This window comes from Helianthus annuus, chromosome 14 (genome assembly GCF_002127325.2).
Source record: "Helianthus annuus cultivar XRQ/B chromosome 14, HanXRQr2.0-SUNRISE, whole genome shotgun sequence".
Lineage (NCBI taxonomy): Eukaryota > Viridiplantae > Streptophyta > Magnoliopsida > Asterales > Asteraceae > Helianthus > Helianthus annuus.
Window position 1 is genome coordinate 171,255,489 of NC_035446.2, and position 27,947 is coordinate 171,283,435.

A 27,947-nucleotide genomic window follows, 5' to 3' on the forward strand; every position below is an offset into this window, starting at 1 on the left:
GTTGAAATGTTGCCATTTTAGTCCAAATAGTTTCAAGCGTTGCCATTTTAGCCTACTGGGTTAACTCCGTCCATTTTTTTTGTCCGCTAGAAGGGTAATTCAATCATTTTATATGGTCGAATTGCCCTTTCGAGTTAATAGAATTACAAATAAAATGACCGAAATGATCTTCTAGTTAACTATATAAAGGGATGGAGTTAATCTAGTGGACTAAAATGGCAACGTTTGAAACTATTTGGACTAAAATGGCAACATTTCAAACCTTTGAAATAAACTGGCAAATTGTCCAAACCACAAGAACCAAAATGACATTTAACTCAAAAAAAAAAAAAATACTAGATTGATGATTTCCTTGAAACAATAATACTTTTGGAGAGAATGAGATTTGCGAGGTTTATAAAATCCGAATATACTTGTGATGATAAATGAACATTATTAACTTGTTTGATTCGTTTCCGAAGAGAATGAGTTTTTGATTTTTTTTTTTTTTTTTTGACATTATAAATGATGATTATTAACATGTTTTATTCATTTAGTTTGTAGTTTAACACACTAGAATCAAAATTAGTTGAAGTCTGAAAATTAAAATTACCACATGATCCAAGTACAAAATAACCCAATTCTCGGATTGGGTCACAAGTCCAGTTACAACGTTTGGGTTTTATTTTGCACAACAAAGCCCATATATTTCATAATTTATATATTGGGTTGGATTATTAACTAGTGTGAAATATATCTCCATTCTTTTATAAACTTAGAACACTAATCTTACTTAAACTATCCTATTGATCATACATATTTAAAAATACAAGAGGAATCAAAACAGCATATCATGAATTCTTTAATGACCGTTATATCAAAGGTGGTTATAACCTAAACTTAAAAAGCACGTTTGTTTATTGGAGAAAATTATAAACAAAACCATCTATGATGTAATTATCACCTAAAAGCAAGCAAGTCTAGTCATATATACATCAACTATCACTTTAATTCCTTCTTTAAGCATCCTTATCTTTTCTGTATCGATACCATATATATTTCATCACCAGTTTATTTATTATAGTAATAATTATATACTTTTTCTATTGTATAAATAAACATGATAAGTTACATTTAAATATTACATGATAAAAATAAAACAAATTAGAATATATTTAATGACATAAAAGCTTATAAGTTATAGTTGTTACAATTATTAAAAACTTCATAACAGTTGGTAGCTTTTTATGGATTTTACAAATTTTTAAAAATCTCACAAATTTTACAAATTCTTATAATAAATATATACAAATGTTAAAAAAATTAAAAATTAAAGTTAATTAACCTATATTAAAAACATGGTGATAAGGAAAAGAGAAATAAAAACAATTGAGTCCTCTGGTTCGTCGTCATTTGTCCCATCGGGCACCAACATCACAAACGCCAACATATGTAGCAGCGTTTGTGGGCCTCCCTTTCTTTGTCTGCTTGCGAGACATTCTTTATTGTACGTCAATAGTAATAGCAGACCCTAGAAATATTTTTTACATTGAGGTCAATAATTTTTTTTGTTTTTGTATGTCTATTAAAAGAGATTAAATTGCGTCGGGTTATTGAGTGTCTATTAACCAAACTGAGTCGGGTTATTGAACTTTTTTACTAAATTGTGTCAGTCACCGCAATATTTCAAACTTTTGAGTGTAGATCTAAGGTTTAGCCCCTGTTTGGTGAATTAGAGCCTCTGACCGAATAAGAGCTTGAAATTCTCTAAATGGTTCAGCAACTCCACAAATCTGAATGGTTAAGAGCTTGAAATCCCCATTCAGATGCCATTCAGATGTCGAACCAAACACCAAAACCTCTGACCGAATCAGAGGTTGGCTCTGATTCACTCGATTCAGATGTCATTCAGATACAAACAACCAGGACCTTATACTTTGGTTCATGACTTTATTTTGTTCTTTTTTTTTTTTCATATTACGTAAAACTGACAACTAACAAGTTCACACTTAACCATTAAGTACGGGTGAGCATGGTTCGGTTATCAGAAAATCATAATCGTTTGGTTTCGGTTAATTGGTGGGTATATCCTTTTCAGTTCGTTATAGATCTTTTTTTTTTCATTGTTTCTAAAGTTAGGCTTTAAATGTGTGAGTCATGCAAAATTAATCCAGAAAAAATAAATGTAAACAGGTAAAACATCTAGAATTATCAATTATATATAACTACCACAAGCATATTGAACTCGAACATCTTTAAATTAAATATATAATTCTAAGTATATTTTAGATATTGTTCTTTCCTATACGGAAAACAGCATGCTTCACATTGCTTCGTTTCTTGAGATATTGTACGAGTTTAAAATCTTCTAAGATTTACATTGCTTCGTCTCTTGAGATATTGTACGAGTTTAAAATCTTCTAAGAGAGTGAAGAGTTTACAATGATAATTTAACAAACTTTATTCATGTTATCATTTTATCCTTTTGCTCTTAACCCAAATGCAGCCAGCCCAAAAAGTCTGATTTTTTTTTAAACGGGCTTGCTGCTTATTACTGTATATATCATTGGGCTAACCTTTTCCACCGTATGTTTATGAGGAACTCGGTTCAATGAGAATGTATGGCTATATAGAGTTTCTCTAACAAATATGTCCAAATGTCCAATATGATCAAATGCCAAACAGATGGTACTTTGTTCTAATTGTGCCAAAAACAAGAGCCTAATATAGAGATGATGTGACATGTTTTTTAAAAGCCCCAAAAACAAGTTATAGGAGATGCTCTACTGTAAAATTGCTTCAAATTTTTATATAACCAACCCAAAATATGGCAAGAACATAAAACGTAATATAGAAACCCGAACAATTGTGACAACCCTATAACGAGAATAACATAATAAGACCTTTATGAAATAATAGACCCTTTGCAGCATAACAATTAAAGATACACACTCGCAAGCATTCTCAACCACACAGACCTCCATCGTGAAGGGGACCAAACAGGGCATCGGAGTTGACTTGGCATTAGCGGGTTCATGTCACACTGGAGCGATCCAATATATGATTCTGCACGTCTCATCACTTTTCCAGTTATTTCCAATACTGGTCGTGATAAGACTAGTTGGATGTCGAGGTCCGAAATTCGAAGTAAAACAATTAATTTGCTAGTTCCTAATCATCATGGAAAAGAAAGGTAGAAATAAAAAAAGAAATTACTCCTCTTTTTTCTTGTCCAATACTACTACTTCACTCTCTCTCAACTTTCTATATATGTTATTGTCCAAAATCTTTGTGGCCCACATGATTTTGAAGATCCTTTGGTGAAGATTGTGGACACGTACACCATAATTTCCAAATTCCTTAGCAGCTTTTGTTACATGTGCAAGATGCAAAACCCCTTCAAACTTATGAAAATAGCAAGGCATCAATATGATTGTGACCCCTTGGACCACTACACCCTGCAGAAGACTTATTATCATCATCCTCATCATCACACATATAAATACATAATTAAATTAGCCTGCATATATCATTCAATATTCAATAATGGACATAAGTTGAAACCCGAATGTGTACATAAATACGGAATGTGAAACCCGAATCCTTCATACCAAGTTGCATACCACATGTCAATATGTTTATATGTGCTCAAATGATACCAACATAAAATGAAAATGGCATTTTGTATACTTTTTTTTTTATTAGTAATCGACGACGCCGTTTATTTGTAAAAGGAACACAAAAACTCTAGGTACATCAAAGAATAGAGCATAGATACCAAACCAAAAGTAAGAGTGTTTCACGCTACACCAGAATATTATTTATTTATTTATGTTATACTATTATATTATAAAGTATATTATAAAGTCTTTAGAGTAAATCCCAGCTGAATTTGGGATGTGTTGTATTGGTGCTGCTTGATGGTGGTGCTGGCAAAGGCGTCGGCGTCGAATCAAATGTCTCCCATTGTGTGGTTACCACAACTTCCCCTGATGTCGACTTCCTCGATGATGGTTGTTGTTGTTGTTGTTGTTGTGGTTGTTTAAGCGCTGCTGGAATGTGTGAAAAATTCCCAACTGACCGTCTGGATTTAGGGAATGACGGTGGCTGGTAGCGGTCATGTTGATTTGGTGAGGCGGTGTTGATATGTCCGTTTGAAATTATATGCTCTTGGCGCTGTGAAGCCGGCGGCTCCTGGACTTGTTTCGCATCCACGTTCTCATTGGTCCCGGCGGTTGAGTTCTTAATCTTTAACACATCAAGTGTTTCCACGTACTTCTGAACCCTTTTCACCTAGAAAAATTCGATAGAACACGTTAACATAATCATGTTACTAAGTATGCTAAAACTTTAAGTGACCGACATACCTGCATTTTTCTCTGTAGTTTGACATCTCCATCCGCGGTAATTCCATCCAATTTAAGTAGTTGGTTCATCAATAACTCGATCAGATTTAACAACGTCTTCTCCGCCACTTTCCCTCCTTTTGAGATAACCGATTCAAGCGCAGATACCTACCCGCATTTAAATTCACAAACATTAGTGTCTTAACTAATAACCGAAAGAAATGAAAAGGAGAACAAAATGACATTACCAAAAAGGCGAAAAAGATAAAGCTAACCAACTAATAACAACTATAATAGATAATAAACTCGTCTAAGAATAACAATTATGATTCGTGTAACGATGTACCTGGCCAGCAAGTCTATCGACTTCCAAGCTAATCTCGGATATTGATTTAGCCGCTTTCTCCATCTGGGCATTCTTTCGCATCTCGATATACCTCTTTTCTTGGCTAATCGGGTCTTCCACCAACACCATTTTCGACCGGTCCTTCACACCGACAACATCCAGATACGTTTTCGAGCTCCTCTCTTTATCTTTGTACATCAGTTTCTGATCCTCATGGTGTAGTCCTGTCGGCCCCGATAACATCTTCTTCAATTCCCCTGCATCACAAAACCAAAATTAAAAAAAAAACAAAACAAAATTGAAAAAAAATATATAAAAAATTCAAATTTGAAAAAGAATAAATTAATTAGTTACCAAATGTAGCTTGAGAACTAATATTGATCTCATGGTATATGGACCCGAATTTGACCCGAACCCGAATAGTTGGTGGAGGCACACGGTTTTGTTCTTCGGTTGGATCGCGTCGCTGAACTAGCAATCCACCCGGCCGAACCTCCCATTCGTTATCACCGTTGACCGGCTCGGTTGGCTTGGTGTTCCTCATGGGCATCATCTTTGATATTATTATGTTCTACTTAGGTTGGTTTAAATTTCAATTTAAAACACCACTCTGATCATAGATAACAAATAACAATAATACTAATTCAAACACCCACAGGAAAACAAAAGAAAAAATGGAAGTTTTTTTTTTTTTTTTTTTTTAGGTGAGATGATGAGAAAGAGGGTGGTGAGATCTGTTGAGGAAAGTGAGAAGAAATCTAAATAAAAGCTGCCAAGAAAATATTTAAGACTGAAAACTTCAGGCTCTGATTTGGCGCAAGGAATCAATGCAGATGCAAATAGAAAAAAAGGAAAGTGGCCGAGGGGTTAATTAATTGAATTAAATGAATTTTCTTTTTCTTTCAAAGGGTTTAATGGTCTTCTCCTTCTCTCTCTTGTGAGAAAATGGAAAGAGAGATGAATTTAAAATGTATGGACGGCCCAACAGAACATGAGAACAAGAGCTGAGAATAGAATAAAAAATAATATATCTCGATATAGATGTACAATCATATACTTATAATATGAAATAAAAAAGTGATTTTTTTTCAAAAGGCATTATGGATTGGATATGGTTCACTTCATATGATTACAATTTCATAATTAATTTAATTTAATTATAAGAGGGTAGAAGAGTAAATTCGCTTTGCTTACTCTTTCTTTATTAATAATAAAGAAAAGTGTCTAAATAATCCCGGTGGTTTGCTTCATTTTCATATATAATCCGTACACTTCTCAAATTATAGCTATAGTCCTTAATTTTTTGCACTTTTGTTCTCAAATAATTCCTGACGTGGATCGGGGTTAGTTTTCTCAGCTAAGTGGCTGTCAAATGATGAAATTACCCTTAGACAACCTGTAATGGTTGCCATTTGGGCGGTTTTCATGCTCAATCACGCTCAAAAATGCCATTTAGCCACTACGCATGGGCGTGTTTGGCAATATTTGTGTGCAGGCGTTTTTTAAATCACGCCAAAGGGGGGAGGGCTTGTCCAATCATATTTCAGCTTACATTATTTGGCCAATAAGATTTTTAAGTTTTTTTAAAATTTTATTTTATTACAAAACGTAATGCCCAATAATGCCCCATCCCCACTACACCCATTTTAGAAAACGCCCAATAATGCCCCATTGCTAACTGGGCTGCCACATGGCGCAAAACGCCCAATGGTGAATATTGCCCACTACGCATTGGCTTATTATCAATAAAAATACTAAAACAATAAACCAATTAAAATATTAAAAAAGACGTGGGACCCGCCTTTTTTCTACCTCACCCCCTCTCTATCTCTATCTCCATCTCCTTCTCCCTCTACCCTTTCTCACTTTCTCTTTCTATTTTTCTTAGGTAAATTACAGTTTTCGTCCTTTATGTTTGTATCGAACTACAGTGGATAGCCTTTAATTTTAATAATTACAATCACAATTATTTATTTGGAAAACTTATCACACATTTCGTCCTTTAACACTAACCAAGTTAAAATTTTATGTTAAGTCAGATCATGTGCAAGGCACATGAGGGTATTTCAGTCATTTTTCCTACCCATTTATCTAAATGTATATTTTATAATAAAAACATCCAACTCTCTCTATCTTAAATCCAAAACCCCACCTCTCTTTCTTCCTTTTCCGGCTAAGCACCACGGCAGATTAAATTCGTTTCAAAATGTAATTGATGAAATAAATTAGCCACAAACAACTATTGTGTTGCTGTCATCGAATTTTAGAGAGAGCAACAGATGGAGTGTACGAAGATTGTCATCTTCATCGTGTTTTCAGACCTGCACGTGTCTGTGTTTTAGAGAGAGCAACAGATAAAGGAGTGGCCGTAAAGTTTGCTTCTAGATCTGGGTGATACATACACATATCGCAAAAAAAACCTTCCGGATTTGTGGTTGAGAAAACGATGGTGGCTTTAGGCAGTGGTGGTTGTGAAGATGGTGGTAGTTGCGGAGACGGTGGTGGTGGGGGTGGGGGTGTGGGGGAGCTGAATCTAAGCATAACAGAAGGTGGTGGTGGACGTTGGGGGTTATTGGACGCCGGAGGTACGGAGTGGTGGTGGGCGGTTCTGCCAGTGGTGGTAGCAGAGAAGATGGTGGTGGGGACGTTGGCGGCTAAAGTATCTTAGATATGTCGTTGGTGATTTTCACAACTCCAAGTGTCCCAGATTTTTCGGAGATGGTGGTTTTCGTCGGTGGTGTCTGTGATTGTCAGAGATGGTGTCGGTGCCTGTCTGGGTGGTGGTGGTGGCTGGATGATGGTGGTGGTTGAGAAAGCTAGATAGAGAAAAAGAAAGAGTGGTTTTGGTTCTTGATTAAAAAAAAAACTGGAAATGTTGATCCCTATATCTTAGTCACCCTAAGGAGATTTAATAAGAATCGGTAGGTAGATAGAAATCAAATTAACCATTTTTCAGTGTATAATTATAACCATTTTTCAGTGTATGATTATTAGGCGAATTATGTTTTACCAAAAAAAGAAAAAAGAAAAGAGAGTTGTGATAGAAGAGAGTTATAAGGGGATAAATTAGGGTGTGAAAGTTCATAAATGCCCTCATGTGCCTTGCACATGATTTGTCTTAACATAAAACTTTAACCTGGTTGGTGATAAAGGACGAAATGTGTGATAGGTTTTCCAAATAAATGATTGTGACTTTATTATTGAAGTTAAAGGTTATATACTGCAATTCGATTCAAACATAAAGGACAAAAACTGTAATTTACCCATTTTTCTTTCTCTCTCCCCCTTGTTTTTTGTATGCATCACCTTCAACCTAATGCACCACCTTCACTACCACCATATTAACAAAACCAAAATTAATAGAAACTAGATGTGCATGGATTACACCAAAAACGATTATTTGGTGGTATTTTCATGTATCACACCAACAAAAGGCATTTATATATAATAAATTTCTAGGGGTTGCAAATATAAAGGGTTAAACCAGATGCACCGCTCAAAAGGTGAGGAGAGCAGCAAGAAAAGGTCGTCGGAGCGGAGCAGTGACGGTGCTGAGTAAAGTCCCTCGGAGGATAACTGTGTTGAGTTGAAATCGAAGGAGAGGAAATTGGAGAAATTTGGATCAGAGACGAAGGAAATTGGATTAAGTAATATCAATTTGAAGGTGATTCTGCCATTTTTTCCGGTGAGAGACTAGTCTTCCGTCCGGCTGTGGTGACTTGCCGAAGCTCTTTTTACAGATAACATAAGAGGTGGGAAGGTGGGCGGGCGTCGCTGGCTCAATCTGTCAGAGAAGATCTGCCATTGCTTCAAACACCAACACACTGTCATCTCCGACCAAAACCCTTGGAGGTGGGGTATTGAGAACTCGGTCCGACTCGTTTAATTTGAATACTATAAGGCCCGAGTCACTCAGTTTCAACATAAATCGGTATGAGTCTTACGATCTGCCTTACAAAGTCCCTGTTGTTGGTGACTCTCCTTATGTCCGAACCAAACATGTTCAGGTACGATTATATAAACGGAATGTTCAATTTTTTATTATTTGTTTTGTTGAATTTGTATTGAGTTTTGATTGTTTATGTAATTGGTTGAGAAGGATCCAGAAAGGGTGATATAAATATTTTGGGTAGCGATTAACGCAGGAGATCGAGTTGATAGTGAGTTGAAAGATATGGCCACTGTTATGAGAGAGAAAGAGAAAGAGAGAAATGGGAGAGGGAGAGGGGGTGGGGTAGGAAAAAGGTGGGTCCCACTTCTTTTTTTAAATTGTAATTGGTTTACTGTTTTAATATTTGAGAGTCCAAGATCCAACGGGTTTAGACAGGAGTTTGGGTAAAAAACGAACTAATTTGGTAGAATATTATTGAGAATAATGGAGTAGAAGCAGAATAGTCGAAAGCTTCATTCATACCAAAAGAGTATACATCTTTTACAAGCTTGAGAAAAAATTTCTCCAGCATTTCCCCTCTGTGAACCCAAAACCTCACCTCAACTCTCACTCACAACTCCTATTTACAGGTAAACATTTCCGTGCGAGTGGCTTTGTGCAAATGGCTTGGGACGAATGGGGCATCTTCCATTCGTGCGAGTGGCATGTGTCCCTTCGCGCGAAGGGCTCCTTTGTGCGAAGGGAACTTTACATTGCAATTCCGTTTTTCAAACACACACTCTATCTAACCTATTCGCACAATGATGGACACACTGAATATGCACTAACAATTTCCGCCTTGTACGTCACTGTCGAAGCTTGATCTTTGAAAAATAGAGCCATGTTTGAATATTCTGCAACTTCAATCAGGCATTTGATATCTTCAGATAATTCCCCCTTGATTGATGATTCGGGCTTGCGTTCCCCCTGAAATGAATCTTCAGGTCTTGGATTGCACGGTTTCCAACCTCCTCTGATTTGCTATATTGCAATCTTCATAATAATCACTAACTTGAAATAATACAATGCGACTTCTCTGTTTCGACTTTAACCACATCCGCGTTCGGTTTTAGCGCATTCCCCTGCATGATCCTCTGATCTTCAAAAACAAAATTGACAATTGATAGAAACTTCGAATCACCACATCTGTAAACTTCAAGTCTATGAATACCCACGAAAATCTGAAATCTCGTTTTCCGTAATCATCTTCAATCACACTCCTGAAAGATTGATCAGTGTAAACGGTAATCTCCACAATCAGCAAATCTTCATCGGATAACAAATCATCTGGTAACACATTCAGAACTCATAAACATTCTTTCACGATCAGATGCACATTCTTCCTCTTCGGTCACAATAACAGATATATAGTCTTTTCCGTTAGTTCCTACAACAACTTAATCAACAAACATCATCATTCATCGGCGGTTAGTCTGAAAAACAATTCCTCTACTCGAATATTAACCATTCTGATACTTTAGACTATCACAAAGTTGTGATATCTTGTAAGTATCGACAATATAGATGCATCTCCTGATGCTAATCCTGCTAACCGGCTTGACGAAGACATGGGACTCAAACCCTAAGACATCAATCTGACCCCGATCTGTAGACTCTGAACTTCCTATGATCATGAATTAACGAATCTGGATCCTATGTATCCCCGGACAATCTGAAGTTGGAAACCACCCGAGTACCGTTGCATGTCACGAATTTCAAAAATGTCGAAATTTTCAATTTTCTGATGAAATTTTTTATTCCCCCTCATTTTTGCAAATTCTGACCTCTCTAAACTCATCACTGAATTTCCCCCTCAAACTAGGCAATTAATCCTTTCTTATCTCTGAAAAACTCCACTATGTGGAAAATGTGTCATTTTGATCCATAAAAGTGCGTTTTTCATCATTGCAAATCTTTCGATTTGGCCCATTAATAGTCAGATAACCTAGATGATAAACAATCTGTATAGGTATCATGACTACCCCATTATCTTCAACATACTGTGATGGTATCTTCAACATAATGTGACTCATTTTGAAAATAGTTTTTCAAAAATAGTTTAATACATAGACAAATCCGTAGGTAACCATTTAATAATTTTTGGGATTTTATGTTGTCACCATATTTACATATTTGTCATACAATGGGAACCAGATATCAAATCCGGTCATTTTTAGTGCTATAATGATTAAGGTACACACCAAAGTTGAATAACGTGTCTTACAGTCAGTATGCCTACCCCGGCACGTTATTTTGTATGGCCATAATAGTTCATGAGTCGGGACGCCCGTACACGGTACCAATAACCCCCAATTGTTTCAGTTATCAAATATAACGGATTAAACCGGGTTCTTACATTTATGAGCAATCATAGACAGCTCATTTATGTAATACCCGCTTCAAGTGGCGTATTTGCCATACCCCAAGTTTAAAAACAAAATAAGTTAAGAGTATTTTCCTTTTAGCTAGCTTCCAACCGATAACGGTTTACATATAGTAAAAGCCGTAAAGACAAAGTATTAAACTCAAGTCCGATTATCTGGGGGTTTTATAGTCCATAGTTGTCACACCCCGATATTTCCACGTATTACCGGTGGGCCCGGTGGGGAGTATCGTGACGTAGTTGATATCATCATAGTCAAACAACACAAATTTTATAAATGCACAGCGGAAGCAAAAGACAGATTCAGTTCAACCAAATAAATTGTAATATTAAGTATCACAAAATAGTTGAAATAGATCCACAGGCGGATCAATTAAAAAAGAAAACTGTTCAATAGACTTTGACAACTAGAGTTTGCGAGACTTGATTATTGATGCCAGGAGTAGCCAGCCTATTACGTATAGCACCTGCACTTAGCCTTTTTGGAAAATACGTCAGTTTATACTGGTAAATACAACCTAACTGACTCATTTTGAAAAGAGTATGAAAATTAGTTTGAATGCCCTTAGGCAAAAATATCTTTTATAATTTGGGACAATTATTTAAAAATAATCTTGTATACAGTTTTACTTATTTGTCGTCCATCAGGGCCGGTTGGTAGGGCCGGTCTAGATTAACTGACACGCCACAAATATAATACCCACAAGGCTGATTCCTTTAAGTGGGCTACCAGTTTTTACATATGCAGCTGTCAGGTGTACGCCTACGCCCCGTGCTTAGGTCGTGGCCATTTCTTTGAATGATGCCAAGGATATCCGGGACATGGTCATTTAACCCCCAAAGGCCATACACCAAATAATACATATTAAACGGGTCATGTAAATACATAATCACAATCCGATATAAATAACTACACACCCGACCAAGCGGTACTTTTATAGTATCGTATCCCAAGCCCGTATAGGGAAAATAAGTTAAGAGTATTTACCTGAGCAAGGTATAAATCAAATACAGCAAGTGCACGTAGCTTTTACTGGGCTCCTAATCTGGAACAAAGATTTTTAATAACCTATTAGAATCCTAACGGGTCTTTAATTAAGCTTAGACTTAGACCGGTTAGTTTTCAAAAAGAAAGATACGGTTCAAACGCATGATAAAGCGAAGACCGGTTTAGAATGTGGTTTTGACCCGACAAGCTTGTATGCTTGTTTAATATGGGTAACTTAAACACGTTCTGGATTTTGAGATGAAAACGATATGGTTTGACCCGTTTCGGCTAGTTTATGCAAACTAGTCACATAAGCCAATCCGAACGCGAAAATGCGTAACGGGTAACCAAATGAATCATATGAAGGTTTCCTAAGTTAATATGCCTTAAATATGTTGTGACATCAGTAAGATATCTTCTATTATGCCCCATATGAATTTAAACTCAAATTATGCCTCGTTAGGGCATTTTGGTCATTTAAAAGGTTATAAAAGAGTTTAAATATAATTCTGAGTTCCGGGTCTGATATAATCAGTAAAAATACTTAATTTACTAAGTTATATCAATAGGGTATAACCTGTACGTGAAATTTATCATTTCTAACCATACTATGCACCGAAGGGGCATTTTGGTAATTTCACCTAAGGTTTAAAGGTCAAATCTGGAAATCTGAGTTTAAAACTTTTGCTTACTGCTAAAGTGTAGAAATTCACTTAAAACATCAGTAGGTATCAAGTCTTATATATCTAAAATGGTTTTAATACATACTATGCGCTAAAAATGCGTAAAAAGACGATTTTGAGCTATTTCTGGGTTTTATAAGAAAAGCTGATATTTTTATTATTCCAGAAGGCTTAAAATGTTCTATTTATCATATTAGATCAGTAGAAAAAGGTTTGGTATCAAAAGGTTTGGTAAAACTCATTTTATAGCCTAAAAGGGTAAAACCGACAACTACCGAATTAAGCTTAGAACTCTAGGTTATGGTCAGCCTAAAAATAAATAAAAATCTCCAAAAATCCCAAAATATTATTTTACATCAGTGGATAAAAAGTTTGGTATCAAAAATTTGGGTTTAGATAGGCTATATGCTAATTACACCGTTTAATTACTAAAAAGCTTTCTAATTACGCTATAGAGCGTAACTCTTAATCTAGACCTCAAACTGATGTCAAATTTTGGGTACACATTAGTCGAATTCTCGTACAATAATAGTTGTCATACCAGCATCCAGATGGCACCATTCGAGGCCTTATATGGAAGAAGATGTCGATCGCCTATTGTATGGCACGAGATCGGTCACTCGCAATTAACCGGTCCTGAGCTAATGCAAGAAACGACTGACAAAGTCCTCCAAATCCGAGACAACTTGTTGAAAGCTCGAAGTAGACAGAAAAGTTACGCCGATAGAAGACGCAAGCCCCTGGAATTTGACGTTGGCGACTACGTACTCCTAAAGGTATCACATTGGTAGGGTGTGGTCAGATTCGGCAAGAAAGGAAAACTAGCTCCTCGATATATTGGACCTTTTAATATTCTAGAAAGGATCGGAAAAGTCGCCTACAGACTCGAACTACCGGAGGAACTTAGTAACGTCCACCGACTTTCCATGTGTCAAACCTCCGAAAATGCCTGGCTGAGCATGATCTAATCGTGCCTCTCGACGACCTTCAAATAAACGAAACGCTACACTTCGTGGAGAAGCCTGTCGAAATCATGGATCGCCAAACCAAGCAACTCAGACGCTCGCGCATTCCTATTGTGAAAGTCTGATGGGAAGGCAAACGAGGCGCAGAGTTCACTTGGGAACTCGAAAGCGACATGAAGGCGAAGTACCCGCAGTTGTTTAAGTGAAAGTCTAGAGAGAGAAAGTAGCAAAAGGTGATTCACGGTGTTGTGCGGCTTTCAGCCTAATTTCGGGACGAAATTCCCTAAACAAGGGGAGGCTGTAACACCCCGTGTTACCGAAAGTCAAAGTCAAGATTGACTCCTTTGACCGTAGTTAGTCCATTTTGTGTTTATGTTACGTTAGGTGTATTATGTGGATTAATTAATTACAATCGAATTAATCGAAGTTTATTTATCAACGCGAACCGCTTTACGATTGTGAATAATAGGAAGTAACAATGCGATAAAGTCAACTAATCAATAATCGAGCTAATCTGATCATCATCGAACTCGAGACTCGAATTACGCGGATTTTAGTGTTAATATACGTGTGTGTGTGTGTGTGTGCCTTATGTGTTACTTGTGCGTGTTTACTTTATGTTGTGTGTGGTAATCAATCGAAACGCGACTCGAAATCGAAACTCAATCGAAATCGAATCATGATAATTGGTGGAGAAGAGACAGCGCGAGATATAGATGATTGTATGTTAGATATAGCGGTTCGGATTAAAAGTAATTTGAATACGAAACTCTATCGTATACTTATCAATCGCAATCGAGATCGAAATATCAAAAATCGTCGCACCGAACACTCAAATCAGGCAGCTGAACGATCAGGCTCTCAGCCGATCGAACAGCCCAGCCGATCGGACTGCTGTCTAATCGGACAGGCTGTCCGATCGGGATGCCTGGTCGATCGGCCAGCTCTTTCCTCTTTTGGAAGCCTATAAATACCCCTGTCATTATCATTTTTACCACTTTTGGAAAGCTCTGACCGACCAGCTCGTGCTCCCCTCTTTTTCTCATATTTCGTCCGATTTCGGTAAGATTTCATCATAAATCTTGTACTTTCTTGATCTATACGCACTCCTACACCTTTCTATCTTTCAAATCTTGATTTCTAACCGTGAAATCATCAAGATTCAAGTGTTCTAGGATGATGTCATCATGGTGTTCTTGAAGAACTTCATGTTTTGGCTTCAATCCACCAAGAATAACTTGGATCTAGCCGATTTCCATATAAACAAACAAAGATCCTTCATGGATCTAAACATTACACGGTGAAAAGGATTGAAATATGGTTTTTCCAACTTTCTTTCAACTCTTTTACACTCAATGCCTTCAAACCGATAGAAACGGAGCTTGTGCCGACTTGCAAATCGTTCCGGTGGTTGCATGACTCAAGATCCGGATTCTATCCACGAGGTTCACCGATTTCGGGTTAAACGTTAAACTCTGTTCCGAACAGTTCACCGGTCGGATTTGGGTGATTCCTGTCCGAGCAGGAGAAACAAGTAAGAACGAGGGTTCTATGGTTCAACCTGTTGTCAAAGCACCTCGATATAACGACAAACAATCAGAACAGCCAAGTGTTAGACGAACAGGCTGATCATGTCAGGATGCTGACCGATCGGACTGCTGTCCGAACAGACAGCCAGCTGATCGAACAGTCAGCCGATCGACCAGTCCAGCCGATCGGCTAGCACATGGTCCCTCACTTGAACAATTCATTGAAGTCTAGTATTGAAAGAACTGTTGTTCGATCGGACTACCGTCCGATTGGATTACTCTTCGGATCATGAGATACTACACTTCAACACTTAGTCGATTTTCAACGTGTTCAATGCACTAGGAGTGCCACCCGATCGAACAGCCGTCCGATCAGGTGACACCCTGCTAAGAACTTGTCTGCTGAAGTACCTAACCGATCGGTTAGCCAGCCGATCGAACAACCGTCCGATCGACCGAACTGAAAGGTAAAGATACTTCAATGTTCCAAATACTACAACGAAAACTTCAAAAGTCAATCCATCATACGCAAACACATCCTTCTCAAAGGAAGGAACAATCCACTCGAACAGCGATCCGATCGGCTTACCGACCGACCGGACAGGCTGCCCGAACGGAATGCCAATCCGAACGGTCAAGCCGTTCGATCGGACAACCGTCCGATCGACCAGCTGTCCGACCCTCCAACACTTGTTTTCTGTTTTACGCGTGCTTATCCTTATGCTATCGAACTATTCAGGCTAACCCTACTCTCAATTGCTCCCTTCAATCCATCAATCACTGTGAGTATACTTGAACCCTTTTTGCTTTAGCACTTTTGGGTGTTACATACGTTACTTATTCTAAATCGCAATCGAACACACTACTCAATTACTTTAAACGCTAACCGTTACCGCATGTATTACGTGACTAAATGAATGCTTGTTGTTATGTTTACACGTGGAATGTTGTCTACCTGCCTTAACGACGATAGTACTATCGTTTGGACTCAGCACCCGTTCACACAGGGGTTGTTAAGGACAATTACTTGCATGGATTACGGTGGTAATCATGTATTGCGAACTGCCTCGGGCAGTCAACCCGCAGTCATTGGTATCGATAGATCCATGTCGATAATTAACATGCTTCATTTTCCTCTGTGTATGTGCTGGTTATGCGTAATCTATTTCGAACTCTATTATGCTATTATCAAACTTGTATGCTCACCTTTACATTTTATGTATTGACTTTATTTTAACGTATGTGACAGGTGTTTAAGATGCTTTTCTGCTAGGAAGGTGAAGCTAGAATAAAAGTCTAGAGTATAGTTGTCTGTAGATCTTGCAGCATGAGTCTCTAGACATAGATAAACAATATTTATATTTAAATGTGAGTTGTCGGAACAGAATATATGACTAGATGTTATCTATAATAATTTGTTTGCTATTTGAGGTACGGTATGGGACGTATTATATAAATTGAATAGTAATGATAGTTGTTATGGAAACTTCTGGACAATCTGTTTCGCTCAGTGCCATGCCCCGATGATTCCGCCATCGGTTGGGGTGTGACAGATTGGTATCAGAGCCATAACTATAGGGAATTAGGCTAGACTCAACCTAGTCCGGGTCGAAGTCTTAGAGACTTAGACTATAGTTAGGAACCAACAGACCAAGCTTATGTGCTATATATCCTGCTAATTCTCCTCATCACCGCACTCGAATTTTCAATAATGAGAAGGCGATTTAGTCAAGATTAGGTGTGAAAACCTCAAACTCTCGACTAAACTGCTGGATCAATGCTGTTTTTATCAACTTATCAATGATTTCTTCATTATCTTTCAATTAAGAACGCTTGTTCAACGGGAGATTATACCAAATCAGGAGTGAAATCCATATTTTGATGAATAATCTCCTCAAATTTTTCTAACAACAAGGAAGAAGTTGCTAAGCTAGGGGTGAAACCCTAACCTTGACAACTTGTCCTGACTTTTATATCTCACCAAGGCCTCGACGGACTCCAACGACCTGAACTCACGAGTATGACCTAGGGAATACGTGTTGAGTGCCCAAGAATCGAGGCGGAAACACGATCCCGAAAGTCGAAATGTGACGACAAGTCTATTGAGAATAGTTGAATCGCTTTGGGTAGTCGATGTCTAATAGCCGCAGACAATATATTTCTCGATTTTTATGTGTTTCAATTATGAGCCCGCAACTGCTGACTCTGATAATTCGTCGATTTTATGTGTTTTAAGTGTGTTTACCTGTTTATGTGTTTAATTTTGGTATTTATTCGATTATTGCTCTCACTTCGATCAACACACACACGACTCGCATTGCTCTTCTATCTCAAAACGCTAACAAGTTGCTACAATCTAGACGACATTATGCTACGATATACGCTGATACTATACTCGATATGCCAATACGAATTATACTATACTACTCGATATGCTATACTATTCGATATATTATACGCAATCGACACGCGAGCTTTGAATGTAGGTTTCTGTATTCTGACTGCATCTGTGATTAAATGTGTATGTGCTTCTGTGATTGTATGTCTCTGTGCTCTACGTGCCTACGTGCTTATGTGCTTCTGTGACTACATGAATCTGTGGTTATGTGCTTATGTGTTTATGCGATATGTGTTTCGACGTGTTACTGAGCTTTAGTAATGTAGTAGAGTTGTGAGGTGAGATTCTATTTGGATGTGTCTGAGACCTACGACGATGTCTGTTGCAGACCATGTCGTCATCCGGACATCGAACCCCACTTACTCGCCAAGAAAAGAGAGACAGACGTCTTGCTGCTATCATCGCCAAACAAGTAGCTAAGGTTGTGAGCGATGTCTATGAGAACGTCAGCAAATCTTCTAAGGAGTCGAGAACTGAAGCTCCCAAAGATGCTACCAAGATTGTTTTCAGCTTCAAACAGTTTAAGGCATGCGAACCAAAGGAATTCACCGAAGAAGATGGCCCAACAGCTATGTTTCAATGGTTTGATTCCATCGAAGTCACTCTACGCTAAAGCGGCTGTCCAGAAAATCTTCATACCCTAAACGCAACCGGCGTCTTCCAGTCCCGAGCTCTAGACTAGTGGACGGCCGAGCGAAACAAACGCGGGAATGATGCAGCTTATGAGCTGACATGGAAAGAGCTAAAAGCCATTATGATGGACGAATTATGCCCTCCCCATGAACGCCAAAAGCTGGAGGACGAGTTTTGGAACATTAAGTAGAAGGATGGAGATAATACAGGCCTAACTGCTCGCTTTAAACAGCTCAGCATCATTTGCCCCGATCAGGTCAAGACGTCAGACATGGCCATCAAGAAGTACATTCGAGCTCTACCCGATTGTGTTGCCGATTTTGTTCACGCCGCGAAGACCTCATCAATTGAAGAGACTTACTTGCTTGCCGCCGAGATCAACGACAAGCGAGTAAAAGCTGGTTTCTGGGATAAGCCCTCCAAGCCTCTACATCAAGCTACTACTGCAACGACCGCCGAAACCGCCACTGCTCTACCATCCAAGTCGTCACGCCGCAAGAAGAAGCACCACAACAACAGCTCCAGCAACAAGAATTGTGTTGTCACTACCACTGCCACTCTTCTGCAAACCATACCGGCTCAGCAGCAGTCTCATCATCGACCAGCACCAGTTACTCAAGCGCCGCCAGCAAAACGTGCTTACACAGGTCCCCACCCGCTCTGCCCGACATGCTCATATCATCATCCGGTGGGTCTCGCCTGTCGTTTCTGCGCTTGCAATTTGTACGGCCATTTTACTGCCAATTGTCGCTATGGTCCTCGTCAAGCCCCGGTTCAAGCCACTGCTCATCAAGCTCTACTCCCAGCCCCACAAGGCCAACAAGCGTTTTTATGACTTGCAATTGTCGCTATGTAAATCTGTTGTACACCGCGTAGATGTATGAATTTTTTGAATATAAAGTTTAACTGTTTTCAATTTGTACAAGCGTTTTTATGACTTGCATGTTTGAATTTGTTTTGGGTTAATGTTATTGTGAATAACACTAAGTCTGAATTTGCCCTTTGCATATCTAGGTGGTATGCAAGTATGAAGAACTCTACCGGCTGTGAAGCGCGGTTGAGTATAATACGTTTGTCGTATGAGTATGTCAATTCCTTTGTTTGTCTCGTTAGGATCTAAGAATTGTGAAGGTTTTGTAAAAACCGTGTGTATGTATCCGGCCGGATAGACACTTAATGTTTTGCCTTTGCTGGCCTATTACAATGTTTGTGTGTGGTCACCACTTTGTGTGAGTATCGCGAATGAAGATTTTGTTAATCTGTTTTTGCAGATACCGCAAAGTGGAACACGCATTTGTAATAGTAGTAATAAACAATATTGAATTGAATTGCTCATTTATTTATTTGCCAATGGCCTGCGACCCGGTAGGTTACATGGAAAATGCAAGAACATGGCTTATATGTAACAGCGTCGAAGCTGTTGTGCATTCCATGTGCGTGCGATAGGTTCGCCTTCTAACGTTTGCAATTTATACGCGCCTTTGCCCAGTACCTCTTTGATGAGGTAGGGTCCTTCCCACTTGGGGGCAAGTTTTCCCGGGCATTCAGCGTTAGATGCTTCGTTATCGCGAAGGACGTAGTCTCCCGGGTTAAAGGTACAAACCCGCACGTGTGAATTGTAGTATTTTTCAAGCTTGGTTTTGTACTTGGCCTCGTTGATGGCAGCGTTCTCGCGCCTTTCTTCTAGGAGGTCCAAGTCAAGCCTGCGTGCTTCATTGTTGGCTATTTTGTTGATAGCCAACATTCGAGGTGAAGGAAGACCTACTTCCGCGTGGATTACCGCTTCTGAGCCATAGACCAGGCTGAATGGTGTCTCCCCGTTGCTCGTTTTTGGGCTAGTTCTGTGAGCCCATAAGATGCTTGGGAGTTCATCGACCCAGCCACGCCTGGTTGTTCCCAACCTTGCTTTGATGCCTTCGACCAGACTTTTATTGATACTCTCAACTTGGCCATTTCCTTGCGGGTGTGCCACTGAGGAGAATATGTGTTCAATATGTAGTTCTTCTAGCCATTTTTGAAATTCGTCGGCAGCAAAGTTGGTGCCGTTATCGGTAATGATGCACATTGGTAGACCGAAACGGCAGATGATGTGTTCCCAAACGAATTTCCTCGTTATCATAGCAGTGGTTGAGGTGAGTGGTTTTGCCTCTACCCATTTTGTGAAGTAATCGATAGCTACTATGATAAATTTGACCGCACCTGCTGCGTCCGGGAAATGTCCGACCATGTTAATTGCCCATTTCTGAAAGGGCCATGCGGTGGTGACCGGGATCAAGTTGTTTTTGGGGCGCAAAGTTTTGGGAGCATGTCGCTGATAGTTAATACATTTGCGCAGTTCTTTGACTGCATCCAGGTGCATGTCGGGCCAGTAATACCCAGCATTCATAATTTTAGCCACTACCATGCGTGGCCCTGTGTGTATGACACACATTCCCTCGTGTATCTCTCTGATGAGGTATGTGGTATCTTGGGGGTTGACGCAGCATAGGAGTGGGCCCAGGTATTATTTACGGTATAGGATACCGTCTCCCATTTGATAGTGGCACGCTTTGTATTGCAACTTACGTGCCTCTGACTTGCTTTTGGGAGTAACACCTGATTGCAAGTATGCAATGATTGGTGTCATCCATGATGTTGTACCGTACTGGATGACATTGACTTGGCGCAGGGGTACTGAGGGATTCTGTAGAATCTCAATGCGTATCTTCTTTGCCAGGTGTTGGAAGTTGGTGATGCGAGTTTTGACAGTGCATCCGCGGATTTGTTTTCACTTTTGTTGATATGACGGATATTGAAGGAAGTAAATTTTGATTTTAGTTGCAAGGCTTGCTCGAGGTAGAGGATAATGATATCCCCTTTTGCGGCATAGTCACCGCGCACCTGCCCTGCAACTAACAAGGAGTCGACGTGTGCTTACAGATGTTGTACGCCGAGCTTGACTGCCATACGTAACCCTGGCAATAGAGCTTCTACTCTGCCTCGTTATTTGTGATTTTGAAATCGAGGCGGATTGCATAGGTAAGCTCTTGGCCATCGGGGCTGATGAGTCGTAGACCTGCGCCTGCACCTTCTTCGTTGGATGCACCATCGGTAAAAAGTGCCCATGTTTCTGAAGAAGGTGGTGGTGATGCAGGGTTTTGTTCTTCTTCGCATTCTTAGATGCGATTTGCCGGTACCTCGGCAACGAAATCTGTCAGGACCTGTCCCTTGATTGCGGGGCGCGGCTTGTAGTTCAGCGTGAGCGCGCTCAGCTCAATTGCCCATTTCGCTAATCTCCCAGTGATGTCAGGTTTTGATAGGATCGAGCCGATCCTGTAATTGGTTAGCACTGTGATGACGTGGTTTACAAAGTAACATCGCAACCGTTGCGATGCGTGCACCAGTGCTAATACCAATTTCTCCATGATGGAGTACCTCGTCTCTGGGTCATTGAGCATTTTGCTGATATAGTAGATGAGTGTTTGAACTCCCTGTCATTCCACTATGAGTACCGCACCTACCGCGTTGTCTGCGGCATATAGGTATAATTTAAGTGGCTCATCCTTGCGCGGCACGGTCAGAGTTGGGAGTTGAATCAAACACTCTTTCATCTCCCGGAAGGCGTCTTCGGCCTCTGCGGTCCATTGGAATTGTTCCTTTTTTAAACAGTTCCGCAGTGTTTTGATGAAAGTATAGGACTTAGCCGCATGTTTGGCTAAGAATCTGTTTAATGCGGCTAGCCTGCCGGCTAGTCGTTGCATTTCTTTCATCGTGGAGGACGATGGCATGCGCTCAATCGCCTGAACTTTCTCCGGGTTTACCCTGAATCCATCTTTTGTTATAATGAATCCAAGGAATTTGCCTTCCTCCATTCCAAACGAGCATTTCCCTAGGTTGAGCTTCATATTGACGCTTCGCAGAGTTTGGAATGTTTTTTCGATATCGGTGAGCATGGTGTCTTCCTCCATGCTCATGACGACCAGGTCGTCCATATAGATTTCGACACTTTTGCTGATCTGGTCGCGAAAAGTGTCGTTCATCAACTTTTGATAGGTTGCGCCTGCATTGCGCAACCCGAATGGCATTTTTGTGTAGCAGTAACTTCCGGTAGGTGTGCGGAATGTCGTTTTGTCTTCATCCTCGATTGCCATTTGTACCTGGTGGTAGCCTTTGTAACAATCGAGTAAACACTTCCATCGAAATGGTGCGAGGTTATCGACTTTTTCATCGATCTCCGGAAGCGCGTAACAATCCTTGGGACAGGCTTTGTTGAGATCTTTATAATCGACGCACATGCGCCAGCCCCCGGATGGTTTTTCTACCATGACTGGTAATTGACTTCTCGCAGGATGCCTACGGAGAGCAGTTCTTCGATTTGCTCATGTATCGCCTGATTTTTCGCGGATCCAAGGTGGCGTTGGCCTTGGATCACAGGCTTAATACCTGGCAAGGTATTCAAGAAGTGTTGCGTAACTTCGTGTGGGACCCCAGTCATGTCTGCGGGTGTCCACGTAAAAATATCTTGGTTCCTGAAGAGAAGCTGCTTCAGGTGCGCTCTGATGTTGGGGGACAAAGTGTGGCCCAACGTGACCTTTTGTTCTGGGTATCTTGCGTTGAGGACCCATTTTTCTGGTTGGTTGTTGGGGGTAGGCATTGCTATCTTGGTCAGACGCAGCTCGTCCAACGCCATGACTTCCCTGCGTGCATAGATTATCGCGACCACTGTTTCGGTTGGGAAACCGACTGCAGAATGGGGTATGGACGTAATCTGTAACACCTCGAATTTTTGCGTCCAATAATGTGTTAACACGTGTCATTTGATTACACGTGGCATTTGTATTTAATAAAGGACTAATTTTGAAAAACCTTGAAAGTATATAAATTCGAGGGTTATAAATGTCAACAAGGGTAAATATACTGTATAGTAACCCTAAATAATGCTTGAACCTTCAAACGAATAAATCATAGATCGTACAGAAGCGAAACGCGAAAGAAAGTGAGAGATTTCAAGCTACAGGGGTTAACTGTGTCAACATGTTTAATTATACCTCTGAGTGACCCTTTAACGTTCCCAAGGCTTTGTAAAGGTATTATACACTCACTAAAATATAATATATAAATTTCGCGAAGTTTCGTTATGAAACGAGAAAGTTACGATCGAATTCGTAGGAGAAGGATTAAAAGCGTCAATAATGAAAGTTAAGACTTTCTGAATAATTAATAAACAAACCGGGGACTTAACAACGCGGGTAAATAACACGAGGTCCTTAGTTGTAATTAACCGAGGGCCAAACCGCAAAGTTACCCCTTCAAACCCGAAAGGTCAGGTAAATCATTACGAAAGATTTCGTTATTAATTACCAGGATTTCGTAATCATTTCAAAAGATTTTAAAAATCTGAAAAACAGGCCCCTCGCGACCCGCATTGCATTTGTGGTTAAGTTGAGGCGGGCCGCGAGCCTCCTCTTTTACTCGCCGGATATTTAAATCCCAGGCGACCCGCATTAGAAACGCATGGAACTCCCATGCGGGCCGCATTAGACTCCCAGATGCAGAATACTTGTAACTACATGCCTTTTGGAGCCTTTGAACGACCAACAACCAATTAATGGAGCATGGGCGCCCCCTACTCGACCCATAACACTTAGGGACACCTGCCCATCATCCATGATCAGTTGTAGCATGAGTTGTGATGATCTAAAGACCTTTTGAACATTATAAATAGCCACATTGTGAGCATATGTTCACCACACCTCAAACAACTCACCTCTGATCATTCTAAGGCTCCCAAGCATCCATCTCTGCTCTATAAGCAAGAAATAACTTCTGTAAGTCGTTCACAATCAATATGGTCTTGCATTTTCATAGTTATAGCTTATAAACACAACCGTCGTAACTAACGGTTGTCATTACAATAACTTGCAAATGGTTCAGTCTTATGACGGATCAAAAGTAGATATGAGCTGGTACTTATGTGGGTAATAAACCCCTAAAAGGGTTCCCTCTGATCACCACTCTAACTATGTCAAATATCGAGTCAAACGCGCACTTAAAAAGTCAACAGAAAGTCATTTTGACCGTTTTCTACATAATCTGTAATGTATACGTTATGAAACCTGTTTTGATGTTCATAAAACATGATATTAAGCATATAAACTTGTTTGCGCTCGTTTGAATCGACTATTTGCTATATTGACCCGGTTCGGAGCCGAATGTCGCAAAAGTTTGACTTTTGCTTTGACTTCAGTTCTGACCCGTTTTAGTGAGGTATAGATATGCCTTAGGACCCTCTTAGGACCAGGTCACATGTTGGTATAAACCTCTGTGATCGGTTCACGAGTTATCCGAGTCTTTTACGTGTTTCCGTTAATCGCCTAAAAGTTGACCGTAACGCCATTTTGAAAATAAAACGAGTATTTCGGACACGTGAACGGACCAGAACCTTGCTTACTAAATTATAAGCATGTCCTTAAAGTTTCACGTCAATCCGAGGTCTAGAATGAGAGTTATGCTAATTAGCGCAATTAAAATAAACTTTTGTAATAAACGGCGCAATTAGCATGACGCCTATCTAAACCAAGATTTCGTCACCAAAACTTTTACCCACTGTTATAAATTAATATTTTGGGAATTTTAAAGATTTTTAATAATTTTTACCTCGCTCATAACCTGCGGTTATGGCTACGGTTCGGTAAATACCGAATATGCCCTTTTCGGCCAAAACTTGAGTTCTACAAGGTCTTTTGACCCGATTCCAGTTGCTACTGATTTTAAATAATAAATAAAGTATTTTAGACTTTATAAACTGTTCGGGAACCTCAGATTTCCTGTAGAACTCGAAAAGCTCTTTAAAAGTCTTTAAAATGACGTAAAAGCCCCTACGGGGCATGATATTAACTTAAACTCGTTACGGGCATCACGAGAGGTATCCTACTGATACCACAACCTCTTTAAGGCATATTGACTTAGGAAATAAGCGTAAGACTCCCATGGTAAACCGTTTTGCCTATTGCGCGCACGGTTCGGCTTATGAAACTAGTTTTCATAAATTAGCCGATACGGGTCAAATTATATTATTTGAACCCCAAAATCCAGAGTGTGAACCTTGAACCCATATAAAACAAGTCTCTGAACTTGTTTGGGGCAGAATCACATTCCATTCTCGGTTTTCGCCTTTTCACGCGATTAAACCGTATTCACATATCGGAACCAACCGGTCTAGGCTACGGCCATTATAAAGACTCGTTAGGATTCTAAGAGGTTAATTAAAACCTTCGTTCCAGATTAGGAGCCCCGGTAAAAGCTATCGGCGATTTAATCGAATTAAGGATATATACTTGCAAAGGTAAATACTTTAACTTATTTCCCCTATATGGGCTTGGGTTACGGTATGTTAATACCGCTTGATTGAGCATTATATTTTTCCATCGCTTAGGTGGTTAATTAAATAATATGATCGGCTCATTTAAACAGTTTTGTTTCTTAAAAGCCTTTGGGGGGTTTAATGACCGTTGTCCCGGATATCCTTGGCATCATTTTACGAAATGGCCACGACCATCGACATCCCGGTGTAGGCGTACACCCGGTATATATTGTCGACAATTAAATTAAAAGACGTAGCCGTTGGTTTTTTTTATACTACGGTTTTACGCAATGTGGTGTGTCTATAAATCTTTAACCCGGCACGACCCGGGCTACTGAACGCATAAAAGAACATGTAAAACGTTCACAAGATTTTAATAATTTTCCCAAGTTATAAAAGAGTTTGTGCCTTGTGCATTCAAATCAATTTTAATAAACATTTACAAATGTGTCAGTTGAACGTATTTACCAGTGTAAACTGACGTATTTTCCCCAAAAAGATTAAGTGCAGGTACTATACGAAATGGGCTGGTATAGGCGTCCTAAGCATCGTACATAGTCTCGCAAACTCGATGCTGCATCTGAATGAACAATATTTATTATTTTTGATCCGCTGTGGGTATATTCAACTTCTGTAATACATTTGATATTACAACCAGAGGTTGAAGTTTATATATTTATCTTAAGCTTCCGCTGTGCACTTATATAATTGTGTGGTTTGACTATATTGTTGCCAACATCGTCACGGTAATCCCCCACCGGGCCCACCGGTGAGACACGTGGAAATCGGGGTGTGACATAATCATGTTGAAGTCGCCTTAGGATTCTCTCTCAAGGAGCACGTCATATTTGGAAGTATGAGGTAAAACCATGAAGTTCGCCTCTTCTGTTCGTATGTGCCTTCCGCTGGTGAGGCGCACATGAAAAGTAATTTGGCACAGGGGAAAGACAGTTTCCCCTGAGAACCCGGCCAACGGGTAGTCCACCGCTAGCAACCGATCTTTGTCTTTCTGATCGAACTTGTTGAAGCACTGCTCGTATATGATATCAGAAGTACTGCCCGGGTAGATGAATAATCGCTCGGTGCAATAATGAGCCAGTTGGCCTGTAATAACGACGGCGCGCCTGTCGCGCGGGCCGCCTCGGACTTTTGGAAAGACGACTTGCTCGTCTTTCCAGTCATTGTCCGGTCTTCTCGCCGCCTTGCGCGGCCTTCCTTTGCCTCCGTTGATCATATGGGTTGAGGCCACATACATGGTCCTCTTCCCTGTGGAGGTGCCTTCGCCGTGGGGGGTAATACGCTTGGTGGGTTTTTGCCCACTGGGCAACAGATGTTGCAGCTTCCCCTCCTTTAAGGCTCGCTCAATCTCCAGTCGGAGACTGATGCAGTTGTTTGTTGCGTGGCCTGAGTTCTTGTGATAGTCACAATAGAGTGTGAGGTCCTGGTTTTTCTTGGACTTCATCGGCTGGGTCGGTCGTAAAAAATGCGCGTCCGTAAGGAGGAAGTCGCTTGGTGACTGGGTAATCTCGGTCCAGTTACGGTCCCGAGACTGTTTTTTCGACGTCCGGTTCTCACGCTGGGCGTTGATGGTTGCCATTGCGTCGGGATGGCTGTTGTGTGGGACGTATGGCTTGGAGTCACTGCCGCGATTCCAAGTGTCCCGGTTGCGCTTATTATTATGCTTAGGCTCTTGGCGGGAGGACTGGCCTTCCACCCGGGGTGGTGCCTTGCCAACATGCTGTTTGAGGGACCGCTAAGTTTGGGCGTATGTCTTGACTGTAGTCATGACATCTTCCCATTTTTTTGGCAATCCGTCCTTGCCGGAGATAGTTATAACCATTTGATCGCCTCTAACTGCTACGATGAAGTGGTTACGTGCCATTTGGTCGCAAACGTACCTATCTCTAGGCATTCTTTGTTGAATCGGACGACGAACGCTTCTATTGATTCGTCGTTCCTGCGCCAGATGTTCATGACATCCATGGAATCACGTTAATGGCGTCGTTGTTGGCTAAAGTATGCGAGGAACTTAGCTTCTAAGTCCTCGAATGAGGCCAGTGATCCCACTGGTAAAGAATCGAACCAAGCCCTTGCCAGGCCCGTGAGGGTCTGAGGGAAGAATTGACACCAGGTGGGTTCGTCCCCCTTGCCATTACACCCCGCGCCGGTGAAGATATTTCTGTGGTCGTCCAGATCGGACGAACCATTGTATTTCCCAATGTTCAATGGGAATTTCGTGGTGCTGACATCGGCGTTGGCGATTCTTGGGACGAACTTGGGGTTTTCGGCCGCAGATTTCGGCCCGTAGGGCTGGCTCTCTGGGCGCTTTGCAGCCCGGAGGTATGTGTTGCGGGAGTGAGTGGGAGGAATATAGTGACGTCCTCCCGGTCTGCTGCTGGTAGCATGGGACTCCCCGCGGTATGT

The 27,947-nt window shown here is 40.4% G+C and overlaps 1 protein-coding gene across 1 annotated transcript; it reads right to left on the reverse strand.

The window, feature by feature from the left end:
• Positions 1-3,643: 3,643 nt before the first annotated feature.
• LOC110905089 (BAG family molecular chaperone regulator 1) lies at positions 3,644-5,634 on the reverse strand. The gene is made up of 4 exons (XM_022150968.2): positions 5,026-5,634; positions 4,672-4,928; positions 4,347-4,493; positions 3,644-4,272 (listed from the first exon to the last, which is right to left on the reverse strand). Exons 1-4 carry the CDS (start codon positions 5,222-5,224, stop codon positions 3,850-3,852), a joined length of 1,026 nt encoding a protein of 341 aa, XP_022006660.1. The 5' UTR covers positions 5,225-5,634; the 3' UTR covers positions 3,644-3,849.
• Positions 5,635-27,947: the final 22,313 nt, after the last annotated feature.